Source organism: Delphinapterus leucas, chromosome 2 (genome assembly GCF_059928025.1).
Source record: "Delphinapterus leucas isolate spDelLeu-1000000601 "Yukka" chromosome 2, BTC_Dleu_Yukka2, whole genome shotgun sequence".
NCBI classification, from domain to species: domain Eukaryota; kingdom Metazoa; phylum Chordata; class Mammalia; order Artiodactyla; family Monodontidae; genus Delphinapterus; species Delphinapterus leucas.
The window spans coordinates 84,586,364-84,602,534 of NC_143130.1; the positions used below are offsets into that span (position 1 = coordinate 84,586,364).

The 16,171-nt window shown below is 38.7% G+C and overlaps 1 protein-coding gene across 5 annotated transcripts in view; it reads left to right on the plus strand.

Annotated features, from left to right (window-relative positions):
- MYO5A (myosin VA) overlaps positions 1-16,171 on the plus strand; it is a 181,425-nt gene that overhangs the window by 66,186 nt on the left and 99,068 nt on the right. For all 5 annotated transcript variants that reach the window (XM_089907185.1, XM_022579515.3, XM_022579518.3 and 2 more), the window contains exons 5-6: positions 9,243-9,399; positions 14,400-14,543. In XM_089907185.1, the coding sequence (XP_089763311.1) occupies positions 9,243-9,399; positions 14,400-14,543 (301 nt within the window). The remainder of the gene's footprint in view (positions 1-9,242; positions 9,400-14,399; positions 14,544-16,171) is intronic.

Sequence of the window (16,171 nt, forward strand, 5' to 3'; positions counted from 1 at the left end):
TTGATTTGTCTCAGATGGCCTGAATTTTTTTTTTTGGCCGTGCCGTGCGGCATGTGGGATCTTAGTTCCCTGACCAGGGATCTAACCCATGCCCCTTGCAGTGGAGGTGCGGAGTCTTAACCACTGGACTGCCAGGGAAGTCCCTGGCCTGCATTATTATTAAAATAACCTAACATTTGTAAAAGGACATATAGTTTATAAAAGCTGCCTTTGGAATCTCATTGTAATTCTGTGACCATGCAAGGACAGATGTTATGTTTTACAGATGAGTGGATCAAGGTTTGTAGGTATTAAGTGACTTGCCCAATGTCATTCATCTAGTGAGTGGCAGACCAGAGCTAAAAGGCCTAAGTGCTGAAAGAAATCTGTCTGTATCTGGTAGAATTAAATCTCAAGGAAAGTGTGAATTTTAAGGTTAGCAGATGCTGGAGCGTCAGGGATCCTGAACAGCATCAGGGAAATGTCTTTGATGTTAATCGGGGAACCCTACTCTTTTGAGAGTGGAGAATGGGAGAAAAAAAGCTATTTTCAAGACTAGATTATACTCTTGATAATATAATGTAATGCAAAACTGTGCATGTGTAGAAAAATAGTCTGACAAGTGAGAAATGGTATCCTAGTGTTGTTTTTTTTTCTTTTGCGGTACGCGGGCCTCTCACTGTTGTGGCCTCTTCCGTTGTGGAGCACAGGCTCCAGACGCACAGGCTCAGCGGCCATGACTCACGGGCCTAGCCACTCCGTGGCATGTGGGATCTTCCCGGACCAGGGCACGAACCCGTGTCCCCTGCATCGGCAGGTGGACTCTCAACCACTGCGCCACCAGGGAAGCCCCTAGTGTTGTTTTAATTTACCTTTCTCTAAGTAGGAAAGACTTTGCACTTTTTTACACACATACACACGCACATACCTATTTGTATATTTAATATATATATTAAAAACCATAAGTTCACACTGATACCTCCAAATCCAGTTCAACACCACAATTTTTATTCTTGATTTCTTTTTCCTTCTTTTAACTTTTTTTTTGACCTTGAAAACCCTGGCTCTCATTATCCATAGTTTATTTACTTGTTTGCTCAATCCTGGAATACTCTTTGTATCAGAAATGCTAACCCATATCCCTGTGAAAAGCAAATATACCACTCAAGTACATTTGCGTCCAATTCATTTTGTCTTTAGCCTTATGTAATATAAAGTGCCAGTTTCCAAAGTTACTTAGGTTGGTTCCTTTCTTCCCCACCACTTTATGAATTTATTCAACCACTCTCCCATATATGATCACTTAGATTGTTTTCAACATTTTGCAATTGCAAACAGTGCTACAGTAAATAACCTTGTGCATATACATTTTTGTATTTATTTATTGCTCTTCCGAATTGCTTTTAATGAAGCTGTGGCAGCAAAATATACAACGTGACCCAGATACACAGTGGAGCAAAGGCCTAGATAATGAGATGGTTTTGTCCACATCTTGGGGAAAAAGGTGATATGTATGTCTTTATGAATAAAATATCTAGGAATAAACTTGCCTCACATTCTTGCCAGTCTTTTCTCATGCTGAAACTCACTGCTCTCTGATAACTAAATCACAATATTATATTCCTTAAAACATCAGGGTTTTTTTTTTTTTCTTTTTGTTTCCTTAAAACCAAGTAATATTGATTGCTTTGATTTGGTATTTTTTTCCTCCCTTGTTAATGGTAGAGCAAATAAATTTGATCGATTAAGTTTCATTTATGAGTTTTCTTGAAATAAATTAGAGAGTTATAGTCATAACCTTAGTGTAATGGAAAAGATATCTATACTAGTCACAGCTCCATCAGTAAATAACTATATAAGCTTAAATCTTCTGGTCTCCCAGGGCCTCAGTTTTATCACCTATAAAATAGAACACTTGCACTAGATGGTCTAGCTTTACATTTAAGGCATTCTGTTGTACACACTTGTTACCTTTCAGTTTCATGGGCACTAATGCATAAGTCTTTTACTCTTTCTAGTGGAGGGCAGGCTATGTATGATAAGGAGCTTGTAGCAAAGCAGAAGGAGCATAGTATAGACTTTTCCTCTGGAAGCTAAGAGATGTGGAGTATAACAACCCAACCCTACTCTAAACTTGGATAAGCCATCTGACCTTTCTGTGTTATTGTTTCCCCCAATGAAGAAAAGATAATATTTATCATGCTTACTTCAGAGGTGAAAATTACATTAGATGATAAACATGAAAAGCACTTTGAAAAACACTATTTAAATATAAGCTGTTACTGTCATCACGGTCTTCATCATCATGGAGTCTCATGTCTGCATTCTCTTTCTGTTCATTTTAGCCTCTCATCGAGTTTTATTCTTCCTGACTCTCTTGCTAGGCCTTTCCTTAGAGTGGCCCCTTCTTGCATTTGTTTAGGCAGACTCTGAATGCTTCACACTTCTAAGGTCCATTGGCCAAGTGGATGCTGGCTGTTATAGATTATAAAATCTCTCCTGTTGCCAATTGTGACTCACCTGCCATGTGGTACCAAGTATTCCTACTTAGGCAAGTAGACATGCTACCTGATAAGGAATTTTATGTATGATTTATAAAGGTGAATTAACTTCTATTAGTTAGCAGCTACCATGTTTAGAGGTATACTGTGTGCCAAGCATGATGTCAGACATGTTACCTCTAATCTTCATTACACCCCTGGGAGCAGACATCATCACCTCTGCTTTACAAATGAGGAGACTGAGGAAAGTAACTTTCAGACTATCGTGCTAATAAATAGTATCTGGGAGCTGAGATATGAATCAAGCTCTGAGGCTACAGAGCCTTTCTTCTTTGTTGTTTAATTTTCTTACTTCCAACTGTATGACCCTATTCTAACACAGTATTATCACAATATTAATCTATTCCCTCAGATTAACTAATGTTGCATACTTTTATTTCTGTACCTTTTATTCAGCCTAGAGTATCCTTCTCCATGCTCTGTTATCTGCCTGGTTTCTATTTATTCTTCATGATCCCACTCAATTTTTACTTTGAGACCACCTCAGTTCCTGATAAATGATTCCTCTTCAGAATTCTTTACTATATGAATTTGGGACTTATTGAGAACTATCTACCCAGTAAGTTTGTAGTAGGAATAAAGTACAGTAAGTATATGAGTCTATAAAAGTTACAAACAAATAAAATTGGCTATTTCTGAGAGAAAGACAAATACCATATGATGTCACTTATATGTGGAATCTAAAATACGACACAAATGAACTTATCTATGAAACAGAAACAGAATCATAGAGAACAGACTGGTGGTTGCCAAGGGGGAGGGGGTTGGGGGAGGGAGTGAGTGGGAGGTTGAGGTTAGCAGCTGTAAGCTTTTACATATCGGATAGATAAACAACAGGGTCCTACTGTATAGCACAGGGCACTATATTCAATACCCTATGATAAACCATAATGGAAAAGAATATTAAAAAAATATGTATAACTAGAAACAATTGGCTATTTTTGTTATGGAATCTTTATATTAATTTCATAGGCTCTATACTGATGGAACAGAAAAGTCAGATTGACATGAGAAGATCTGATAGTCATGTAACAGACTTCTCAGCAGGAATTTGGTGTATCTCCAGGAAATGCTTATTTTCATTTCCTGAATAATCTCTCTACCTCTCTAGCACAGCTTTCATCAGTGTGCCAGCACAGTCTTATGGTAAATATTTATACTTAAAAACTGATACTGCACCTTGTCTTGTGAGCTCATTGTCTAGTATCCACTTTAGCGTGTAAATCTTTTCTTCTTGGGATTTTGATCAAGAGCAGAAATCTTGGAAAAACAGAGCTGAGCAGCTTGAGGTTTGACAAGTGATAAAAATGTAGAAAAACTTAGCACCTCTCTAACAAGAGAAATGAGGATTAGAGTCTCAAGTGAAAGCCACATCACAGTAAATACACAATGTTGGAAGAAAGCATTATATTACACTAACTTAATAATTTTCCTTTTTAGCAAGGGATCAGATAAAGGAGAAGCAATTAGATTGAGTGCCTGCAAGAAAATAAAACTCTAGATTTTGTTTCATGAGAACATGTTCACTCATAAGCTAAAAATTAGACCTAGGTGCTTGTACACTTAACCAAGGTACATGGCAACACCCAGTGGATGGTTATGAGAGAGTCAACATTGAGGTGTGTGGATATAGTAAAGTGGGTCCTGCATGAGTCAGGTCTGAGGCTGGCATTACTTAGTTTCCTCATTAACAACCTGGATGTGAATGGAAAGTATGCTCATTAAGTTTGCAGAGGACAAGATGATGGTCTTGGAAAATATGAGCACCATAACCTAGAGAGATTACATTTTTAAAGGGTAAAGTTCAGAAGGAAAATGTATAAAATAATATAACTGATATGAAATGAATCTTACTAGGTATAATCTAAGGAAAGGCTGGACAAACCAAATATATAGATAGAAGGAATATAGACTCAAGTGTAACATCTCTCTCTTTCATCAACCCAGAGTGGATAGTCTATCCTTGAATAATTTATTTCCTGGGGTTTCAGGTACCTCTCCATAGTTTAATTCCTATTGCCTTTTCCCCATACAACCTAGTTTTCTCCTAATTATCGTATAAGGGTCAATTCAGGCATCACCTTCTCTAGAAAGCATATCCTGACAGCTCTTCCTCACATCTTCCACTAGTTCTATACCCCTTCTCCATGCTTTCATAATATCCTGGATAGACCTCTTTTCTTGTAATTACTCCACTGTATTTAAACTGTACTTTTCAGTCTCTCTCAATAGGCTATGACCCTAGAGTCTTTTATCTTCATAAAGTGTTTGGCACATTGTGGCTACTCATTACATATTTGTTGCATGAATGAATGAAGCAGTATATTTACGTAGTGGCTTTTCGTTCACATTATAGCCTCTGGAAGCAACATTGACTGAAACAGGCTGCAAGAGTTCACCTCTGCTTCGGGGCACCCAGTACACAGGCTATTTAGGATCATTGCAGGGGCCCTTGAGAGGACTAGCCAAGCCAGAAATCATAAATTTTCAGTTCCTGCATCCTTAGGATGCTCCGGATTGATCTGTCCTTGAGGAAGAGTGGTGAATCTCTGTTCCTTAACTTGGTTTTATCAGGTCCTTGAAGTGATATCTACATCCCAAAAGTAAAAGAAGGTTCTTATAAGGACAAGAAACCTGAAGAATTGTGAATAGTGGCTGACCAGCTAATCAAAATTTCAAAGAATAATGAATTATTATTTACATAGATGTAACAATCTAAAGCTTACAGCTCAAATAAATAGAGTAGGGTAGACTCTGATATTCACGTTAAAACCATAAAATTTTTTATCCCTGGTGTTTTTGTCTATTTTCGCCGCATCTCTGTTACACTTTTCTTGTTTTTCCCTTTGCATGTCTTTATTATGTATTACCCTTCTCCCTTCTGTGTCTCTAGTTGGCTCCCTACTTCTACCTGTCTCTGCTCTTGTCTCTTTTTGGCATTTCTTCCTGTGGCCACATATAACTGAAAAATGTTTTAAAAACTACTGTTCTTACTTTATAAAGATTTCTGTTTCCTGTTCTTAATTTAAAAGCAGGGGGATGGAATTTACATTTTTTCTCTTTGTAGCCCTTTATTGATTTTGGCCATCTCAGATTCAGGGGTCCTACGGAGAAGAAATGTTTGCCCATTTCAAGTACAGCCCTTCAAGCCCATCTGAGCATCTGTAAGCGTGTCCTATTCCAATTGTACTTGAGTTTACCTGGCTTAGACTGCAGGCTATGGCCCATCCAACATCTGAAAAATCAACTCTGGAGTTAGTTTAACTTTTACGTTATAGTACTTTAGAATTGAGAAAGACTTTAGATGCTATTTAATCTTAAAAATGAGGGAAACTGTGACCCAGAGAGGGCATGCAATTGCTCAGTCATGAAATTGGTAAATGACAGGTCGAAGACCAGAGCCCGTCAGAGAAATTTATGTAATGGAAAAGTCATACTTACTTATATATTGGAATGCTCTACTAGGCTTCAAGAAGAAGGGAAGCCTCTGCCAAAGTCAGGGAAGTGTAATAAATAATAAAGTCCCTTAAAAATTGTTGGTCATATGGATCCAGGATCGTAAATCCTGGAAGAGAAAATGTATCTGGTATGTGCTTGACATCAATGTGTATATGTGTGTATTTGTACAAATCTGTGTGATTCATTTGAATAATCCTCAACCTTATCTCCTTTAACAGTTCTCTTCTTCCCCATGGTATAGGAAAGGGCTACTACATAATGAATGCTTCAGTTTTTTTGACGTAACATTTTGTCATAAAGACTTGAAATAGTATTTCAAAGGCAGTACAGTTTAGGATAGCAGTTCCCACTAATAATTCCTTTTTGTCAGACTAGTGGAAGTCTCTTCACCTTGTTTGTTATTGGAAGGAATGCTGGGAGAATTTTGTCAAGGTAGCTATCACACAGGGTGTAGTGACAGAACTGATCATGCAGGAATTAGGAAGAGATCATTTTTCTAGTTATATTTTGGAAGGGAATCCAAAGAATGATGGTACTGTCCTTGATTAATGTATCAAAGACATCAACTCTGAGAACATTAAAATATTCTAAATGACAAAAATAAGGGACATTGGCCCCACAATGAGAACTGTTTGGGTTTTTTGTTTTTGTTTTTGAGTGATTTATCTTGAAATCAGGCGTGTATGAACAGAGGCAGTGGGAATATCCAGTTGAGTCTAGAAGTTCAAATAAAAAGGGAATGAGATAGTATGAGGTTCAAGAATGTTTTATAAAAATGAGGGTTACATGCAAGCCTTTACTATAAGTATTAAACATTCCTTGTGTCACCTAGGTCCTCCTGATTTTCCCCACAGTATGGGAGTCAGAGTATCTGAACAGGCTGCTTACAGGTGCTGGTAGTGTGATGTGAATGTACTTAATCAGGCCTGAGTTGGGTACTCCTATTGTATTTTTCAGTTTGTAAAATAATACAGTGACCACCCTTTCTCAACGAAAAAACAACCTTTACCGTAGAAAAGTCTTTCTACTTTGGAAACTTATTGCAGGTACTTTTGGTTCTGTCACTTTGGTGTCTCTTAAACCCATCTGCCTGTCTCAGTCATGGCCACCATAGTCTTTGTTCAGACTTTCATATCTTTTCATCTGGATCTCTGCCACCCATATCCACATTGCTGCCAGAGCGTTTTTACTAATTAGATTGTTTATTTTCTGTTTAAAACCCTGCAGTAACACTCCGTGACCTTTAGGTAAACTTCAGATTCCTTAACATCTCATTTAAGATCTTTATGATCCATTTCTCATTAACCTCTGCAACCTTATCTGTCATTACTTCATGTTCTAGTCAAATTAAATTATCTGATGTTTCCTAATTTCTCATGCATCTGAGCCTTCATTTATGTTATCTCCTTTCCCTGGAATGTTTCCTTCTTAACTTACTTTTCCCTTGCTTGCTTTCTCTTACTCATCTTTCTAGACTTTGCTGAGGTATCATCTCCAGGGTGCCTTCCCCGATCACCTCTTCCTTCTCTCAGTACCCCATCCCATGTATTATAATCTTTAATTATTAGTTTGTCTTTCCTCTTAGACCCTCAACCACTTGAGGATGCAGATCATGGCTTTTTAAACTTGTATCCCTAGTATTTAGCACAATGTTTGGCACATAGTAGGCGTTTGCTAAATGTTTGTTGGATAAATACATTTCTTTTAAAAGATAAAAAGATCGTCTTCTATAGTGAAATAACCTCATAATCTTGTGGCCTAAAAACCTTTGAACTCATTTTGTCTCTCCATAAATTGAGGGCAAAATTGTTACTACCGGGCTTCCCTGGTGGCGCAGTAGTTGAGAGTCTGCCTGCCGATGCAGGGGACACGGGTTCGTGCCCCGGTCCGGGAGGATCCCACATGCCGCAGAGCGGCTGGGCCCGTGAGCCATTGCCGCTGAGCCTGCGCGAATGGAGCGTGTGCAACGGGAGAGGCCACAACAGTGAAAGGGGCCCGCGTACCACAAAAAAAAAAAAAAAAGTTACTACCTTTATGTACTTGTTCAGTTAATTTGATGGATTGAAGCTGACTGCTGGTTTCATCTCAGGAAGTGGAAGTCTCCTGCTTCTTTCCCAGTCGAAATCGTGGCCAAAGCAGATTTATTCCTAGGCTAGGTTGGTTATTAAAGTTTTATTTACTTATAATCAATACACATTTACTGAGCACTTGTGATGTGTCAGACTCTGGACTAGTTGCTGGATATTAATGATATGGTGACATAGGTCCTCATCCTCAAAGAAATGATAGTCTTATGAGCAAGTTCTTCACCTAGACTTTTGAGTCATTGTATGAATGAATTAAAGATGTAATAGTAGATAGTCTTTGTTTTTTTAATTAATTAATTAATTTTTTTAGCTGCATTGGGTCTTCATTGCTGCATGCAGCCTTTCTCTAGTTGCAGCGAGTGGGGCTACTCTTCGATGCGCGGGCTTCTCATTGCAGTGGCTTCTCTTGTCGCAGAGCACGGGCTCTAGGCATGTGGGCGTCAGTAGTTGTGGCTTGTGGGCTGAGTAGTTGTGGTTCACGGGCTCTAGAGAGCAGGCTTAGTAGTTTTGGTGCATGGGCTTCGTTGCTCCACGGCATGTGGGATCTTCCCAGACCAGGGCTCGAACCCGTGTCCCCGGCATTGGCAGGCGGATTCTTAACCACTGCGCCACCAGGGAAGTCCAGTTGGTAGTCTTTGAGTTCTAACATATTTGAATGAATCAGCCAACAAATGAACCATTTCTTCTCTGGTAATGAGGGTACTTTAGTAAGAGCTAGAGTTTGTGGGAGACACTACAGACAGTTAGCTAGTAGATAATTTTTTTTTCAATTAAGTAGTATTTTCTTCTAAATTTGTTTGCTGTAACTCCTGTCTCTTCTAAAGGTGGTTGACAACAGTACTCTAATAGACCAAATTAATTCGCTAGGAATAAAGTGTGTTTGAGATATGTACACACAAAAAATTCAGAGATTATTCATCCTTAGATGTGATGCTCTCTAATTTAATGCCTGATATTTCTTCTCCCTCTCTGTTCATTGTTAATTTATAAGTAGTTGTTTTTATTAGGAAATGTCATTCTTAGGTTCCTTCCCACATTTTTGCATGTGTGAACCAGCAGGAACTCTCCATGGCTCATTGATGAGAATACAGAGAAAATCATGTTAATCACATTCAAAAGTGAGCAGCACTGTCAGTTACTCTTCTTTGTTTTACAGAGATGAACGAAATCAGTCCATCATTGTAAGTGGAGAGTCTGGGGCAGGAAAAACAGTTTCAGCTAAGTATGCCATGCGATACTTTGCAACTGTAAGTGGTTCCGCCAGTGAAGCCAATGTTGAGGAAAAGGTGTTGGCATCCAACCCCATCATGGAGGTAAGGCCATAGCGTTCTTACTATATTCTCTCATTAAGAAACAGGCTCAAAAAATTGATTGATACAGCACATGTCAGAAAGTCTAGGATCTCTCAGCCAGTAATAGTAGGAAAATACTTTTCTGGATGTTAGTGAGAGATCTAGGAAAAGTAAAAATTCAGTAAGGTAGACATTTTGAGTAAAGTCTAGCTATAGAGGAAGCTACTTTATTCCATAAACCTGCATTTTTAACCTACCATTGGATCGTTGCCTCCAAGTAGCTGGCAATGGCACTTCATTTCCTAAAGTTTCTTTTCTCCCAGTTAATTGACTTGTATCTATTGCTCCTTATACTGGAAGTATAAGTTACTCCTTTTCCCACAATGCTGAGCTTATTTAAGCTCTTTCTAAAATACAGGATTCACTATGCTCAAGCATGAATGAGTTTCATTATTCCTTTGCCCGCATTTCGTTTTCTGTACTTAGTCCAACCTGTTTAGCTATAAGTTTTTACATTTTTCCAGATATGAACTATAAACTTAAATATAATCTTGAAAGCATTTTTCTGCTTGTTTCTGTCAAGCATATCACACAGCTTTAGTTTAGAAAAAGAAATTCAATAATATAAATTCTTGGAAAAGGAAGATCTGTGAAAGGATATCCTTTCAAAAGTGGACTACGTATACAAAGTAGACATGCTCATGCCAAAGAAAACAGACCTTTTTGTGTGAGAATTTGAGTATTTTAGGATTTGTAATTAGAGAATTATTTGTGTATTAATATGATTTTAGGAAACTTACATTTTTGTAAGTATTCCCATTAAATGGAGAAAATAAGTCTCAATAAACGGAGAGAAATTACTTTGGGCATGCAGAAACAAACCTTTCTTAATAAAAACCCAAGTCAGCATTCTTTATTCCTGTTTTTTTTCCTTTGTCAAGCCTTACATGTCACCCAAACACAGATGGCGTATAGGACTGGCTTGGTGCACCCGTGGTGCAAGTGGTTTTCGCACTGATCAGTCCAGAGGTAATTGTGCCTGGTGTGCAGTGCTGTGTGTGACACTTCAGAAGAGTATGCTGTGACCCCTTGCCCGCAGGGCTGCCCTCTAGTGCAGCATGACTTCTGTTCTTGGGATTAAGAAAATAAGAGATGCTGGGGAAGTTAAGAGCCTCCTGGGCTGGGTGACCTATGGAAAGAGAACTGGAAATGTTTTCTGAAATAACACAGACAGGAGAAAACAGATGCTTATGCCAAAAGAGAGTAGTAAAGATTTTAAGCAAATATTAAGATTTTGAAAGAATTTAAGCTACAGATATAGTGGTGGATCCCACTTGTGTTAATATTGCGAAAATATAATCTGTATAGCCAGTTTCTGATTTCGGTTCAGAAAACAACAGGGCTTTGCTTTCTACCATTATTTTGACTGTTTTTGATCATAACAACAAATTCTTGGTATTTGGCAGTAGTTTAGGCCATTCTTAGTCCCTAATGTTAGAAGATCCCAGAGTCTTGATTACGAACGCATCAGGAAATCCCATTTCTCCTAGGCCTAGACCATATAATAACATAACTCTGGAATACGTCAAGTTGAATGAACTATTTTATGACCTTGCTATAGTCTCGTTCAAAAACTAGCTCTACTGTTTTTTCTACAACGCAGGTTTGAGTTGTGTTAGTAGGAGTGATATTAAAAATTTGGAATGACTACAGATACTACTTTTTAATATGCAGTTATAAGGAGTTTACCCTGTTTGCTAGGATGAACAAAAAAAGATAAAGACAGCAGTTATACTTTTTAAAAAAATTTAGGAAAAAAATGTTTTTAAAGACAATAGTTATACTTAGCTGCTTCACGCTATATTATTTAGTTTCTCTGCAAGAATTTGGATTTAGAAAATTTGTTAAAGAGAGAACTAATTTTCAACAGCTACAAATGAGGGCATCCCAACTTGAAAGATTAAAATGGAATGTAGGGCTGAAGAATGGTGACAAAGGGTTTGCAGTTACAGGAAGAAAATATAGGTAAAATATTGAATATGTGGCCTAGAAAATTTGTAGCTTTTAAACCTGCCTCAAGATTATGGCTCTGGAGGCATGGACATATATACACTACCAAATGTAAGGTAGATAGCTAGTGGGAAGCAGCCGCACAGCACAGGGAGATCAGCTCGGTGCTTTGTGACCACCTAGAGGGGTGGGATAGGGAGGGTGGGAGGGAGGGAGACGCAAGAGGGAAGAGATATGGGAACATATGTATATGTATAACTGATTCACTTTGATATAAAGCAGAAACTAGCACACCATTGTAAAGCAATTATACTCCAATAAGGATGTAAAAAAAAAAAAGATTATGTCTCTATATCAGAGCCCTTTACTGTGATGTCAAGAAAGGAATGTCTGGGTCTCCAGTGATCACGAGCATCCCACACCTTGAACATCACAGCCCAGTGCCGTATGGGATTTGCACATTATCCTTTAGAAAGCAAGCTCCTCATCCTCGTCATAGGCTCCTTTTGCAAAATACGAATAATGTACAGTGAAATAAATGATTCTCTTTTACTCAATTTTATGACATTTTCCTTTTCATCCTTTTTTCCTAGAAATTTTCATCCTAAGATGGGGACAGGGAAGATGTTGGGGGCACACTGGGTCTTTTTTTTTTAAATTTTAATTAATTAATTTATTTTTGGCTGTGTTGAGTCTTTGTTGCTGTGTGCAGGCTTTCTCTAGTTGCAGTGAGTGGGGGCTACTCTTTGTTGCGGTGCACGGGCTTCTCATTGCGTTGGCTTCTCTCATTGCAGAGCACGGGTTCTAGGCACACGGGCTTCAGTAGTTGTGGCTCATGGGCTCAGTAGTTGTGGCTTGCGGGCTTAGTTGCTCCGCGGCACGTGGGATCTTCCTAGACCAGGGATCAAACCCGTGTCCCCTGCATTGGCAGGCAGATTCTTAACCTCTGCACCACCAGGGAAGGCCCCACGCTGGGTCTTAATAGTTCTATTTCCTCTTGAATAACTGTAGTTGAAGATTTTCATCTCCATTTAGTAAAGAAGAATAATTCACTCAACATTTCTCTGAAATCAGTAGTAAAATCAAGACCACAAAACTTCTTTCCTTTAACAATTTCTTGCTGTTTGAAATGAAAATAGCATTAGGGAGGCTGTTATAAATATAGTACTTATAAGGCAGAGGGAGCAATTAGGGGGAATGAACAAAATAAATGAATAAATGAATAAACATCATTTATATACAGAACCTTCTTTCCATATTGGGTTAAAGGCTTAGAATCATAGAGTTTTATTTTTGAAAGGGACCCTAGAGCTCATGTATTCCAGTCAGTTTACACCTGGGGACACTAATGCTCCTTAGAGGATTAAATGATGGCAAGTTAGTGGTAGGCCCTGGTGTGATACCCAGATCTTCAGACTTCTATTTCATTTACTCCTTCTACCATTCTTTGCTATATGTTTATATACCTTGTACTCAAAGACAAAAGGGTCTGTTTCAACTCTGGCCTACTCACTTCTTCTCACAGAGTGTAGTGTTATCTGGGCAGGTTGGCCACTCTGATCCCCACTGTAAGTAGATTGGGGCAGGGGGATGACATATGGAGGTTGGGATAAGAGTCTGGGAGGGAGGAGAAGCTGTGGACCACCCTCCCCTAACTTGCTTAGTTGCTGGGGGAAAGTGCTTAGGACAGTGCCTGGTAAACACTCAGTAATTATTACTGCTGCTGCCACTGCTACTACATGTAACCCTTCATCTGCTCTTTGACAGAATATGTTGTGCTGAAAGAAAATTTCACGTTTATTTTTCTAAACAAAATAAAAATAATGGGAATATATGGAGACTTTTTGTTGTGCCTTTTGTAATATCAAGTTTTGCTGGGAAAATAGCTTCCAACTATTCTTTCAATCTATAATGTTAATCTGAAAGTTAGCAGTGTTCTCATTGCCAAGACAACAGGGTAATACATGTCTTATATTTCAGAGAGTGAAGATACGTTTTCTTTGATTGATCAGAGAATCTAATGTGTTGACTTTTATGGCTCTGTTACTACTGTTTTCGTCACTTGTGTTCGTATTGCTTTTTTTTTTTTGTATTGCTTTCTTAGTGCTCCAGAGCATTTTCGTATCTTTCTCTCTGCTGTGGTTTCAATATACTAATCCTAATAGTCACAGGCTTTGCGCAGTGAAAGATATTAATTGTATGAAATTATCTTATTAAGCATTTAATTTATGCAATATGTTAACACTTGCTTTTCTAACTACAGCATGTTTTTTGCTTTGCTTTGAAAGAAAAATGTATAGATGCATGTTACCTAAATCAGAAAGCAGTGCATATTCAATTTAAATTTTTAGGATTATATGAAAAATTTAGCAGAAAGTTACATTCTCTGCATTCTTTAGCAGATGTCTTGCCAAGTTAGATACAACTATCAAAATCCAAAGCCAAATTTTACTGTCTCTGGTTTCTGAAAATGGCTTTGAATTAAGTGGGTAATTACTAACACTCCACTAATAAGCAGTCCGGCTGGGCCTACTGGCTAAAGAGACCCTGAACACCAAAGCAGTATTTCCAGGAAAATATTAATTTGTCTTAACCAGCTTATTTACATAAAACAGACTAAGTTTTTCAAGAAACCAAACCCTGTTATTTAACTAAGAGGGCATGTGCCTAGGCAGCCCCTGGTCCCATCCGTTCTTTTCCTTTGTTGACATGAATGAGTATGTTCCATACCACAAATGGTGGGCGAAGACCTCCCAGGCACTGGGCTCGAGTCTGCTGTTTCTGAAAATAATTTGTGCGAGAATAACAAGGCCGATACGGACTATTAGTGTATACCTGTGTGGTTGTGCAGTGAGCAAAGCATACAGTTGTGCCTGCAGGGGCCAAACTGGTTCTGTTTTTAAAAGAATCAATTTAAAAGGGTTGTGTTCTTTCTCTCCCTGAACAAATCTGTAAATGTCAGGGCATGAATTGCACTTCTAAAACCTTATTGTTTTCCCTTTGTCTCTTAGTCAATCGGAAATGCTAAGACAACCAGGAATGATAATAGCAGCCGTTTTGGGAAGTACATTGAGATTGGTTTTGATAAGAGACATCGAATCATTGGTGCCAATATGAGAACTTACCTTTTAGAGAAATCCAGAGTGGTGTTCCAGGTAAGCCGGGCAGGTATACATATAGATTGCCATAAAATTCCAGAGCTCGTGTTTGTTGGTGTGCATTTTATTCCCAGATGTTCTTGAGCATGTTATGACAATATTACTGCAATATTACTGCAAACCACACTTGGACTGGAGCATGTAAAACAGTGCCTATCAGAGGGTACCCCTTAGACTAATAGTCTTTGGGACTGGGCACTGATTTAGGTTTAATGGTTTTGACTGTTTCCTCCAAATGCTTGTAGGAGAAGCTTAGTTAAGAAGAGGCGCTATTAGTTTAGTCTCGTCTGTCACATTTCCCAGTTGATAGGGACGACATTGGTCTATGCTTCAGTGAGTTACAGTTTAAACTCAGTTCAAGAAGAAAAAAATTATCCTTGTCCTTCTTCCTTCCTTCTTCTCTCAGAATGTAATACTGTTTAGATAGAATAATGAGGGTTAAAAGATCTTCACAACTCGGTTGTGAACTACTGTCAAAGAACACACTCAAGTGTATGGATCAGTGCCAGACTTGCATTTGCACATATGCTCTTACTCCTTTTCGGGGGGCGGGGATCTCAGTTCCCCAACGAGGACTAAACCCAGGCCACGGCAGTGAAAGCCCGGAATCCTCACCAGGGAACTTACTCCTTTTTTATTTGTAAATGGGAAGTACTACACATTACAACACCGGCAGGTGTGCGTTCACATGTTTATAGGTATACTCAGGGAATGTGGACTTATCATTGGAAAACTCCCCATATAGGACTCCTGGTGACCCACTGCATGCTGAGATGGGGTTCCTGTAGTCCCTTAACTAGATGCTCGCCATATTGAGGTTCAAATAGCCCTGGCACCGCCATGTAGCAGAGTCTACAATTTCCATTGCACAGGTGTCTTAAGGCTTTGAAACTGTCTGGGACATACTGAGAGTCATGAGTTTGGGCAGCCTAGAGCTACCCTGGCTTTGACTTTGGGGGTGTGCCTGATTTGTGGCTACCTAAATGTAATACCTGATTTGTATAGCGAAGGAATAGTCACCCTCCTCCATTGTTCTAATATCTAGACACATGCAGAGCTGTGTTACTGTGCACACATGTATACTTGAATAGGTCCAAAAAAAAATGTTTAGTAGCCAGAGGAAACAATGGGGGAAATATATGTAGACCTAAGAGAAGATTGAGTCTAAATAGTACAGATTTGATTGATAGGTAGACGATTAAAGGGAAAATGGGTATGGTGACCAGAGGCTAGTGGTGCTTAAGACAGAATGTTAAGGCCTAATCCTTATTGTCTTGTCTAGAAACATTGAAGCAATTCTAGCTGTTCCCCAACACACAGGGCTATATAATGTTGTGGGTGTTTGGTTATATCAAAGTGAGTCAAACAGTCAGAAAGAGCATACTTGATATTGTCCTTCGTGTACAAAGATGACCAAAGCATTTCTGCAGATCCCCCTGCTTTTCTAGTTGTCTGTGTACTGAAACCCCTGACCTCTTGCCTATTCATGCTTGTGGTCATTGGTATATTGTTAATTTGTTTAGTGTATTCTGTGCACTAAACACAGAAAACTAAGTTTTCTTTACCAGACACCAGCCCCTGTTGGGCATCAAACCTGACCTTGGCCTTACTTGCTCTATTCTTCA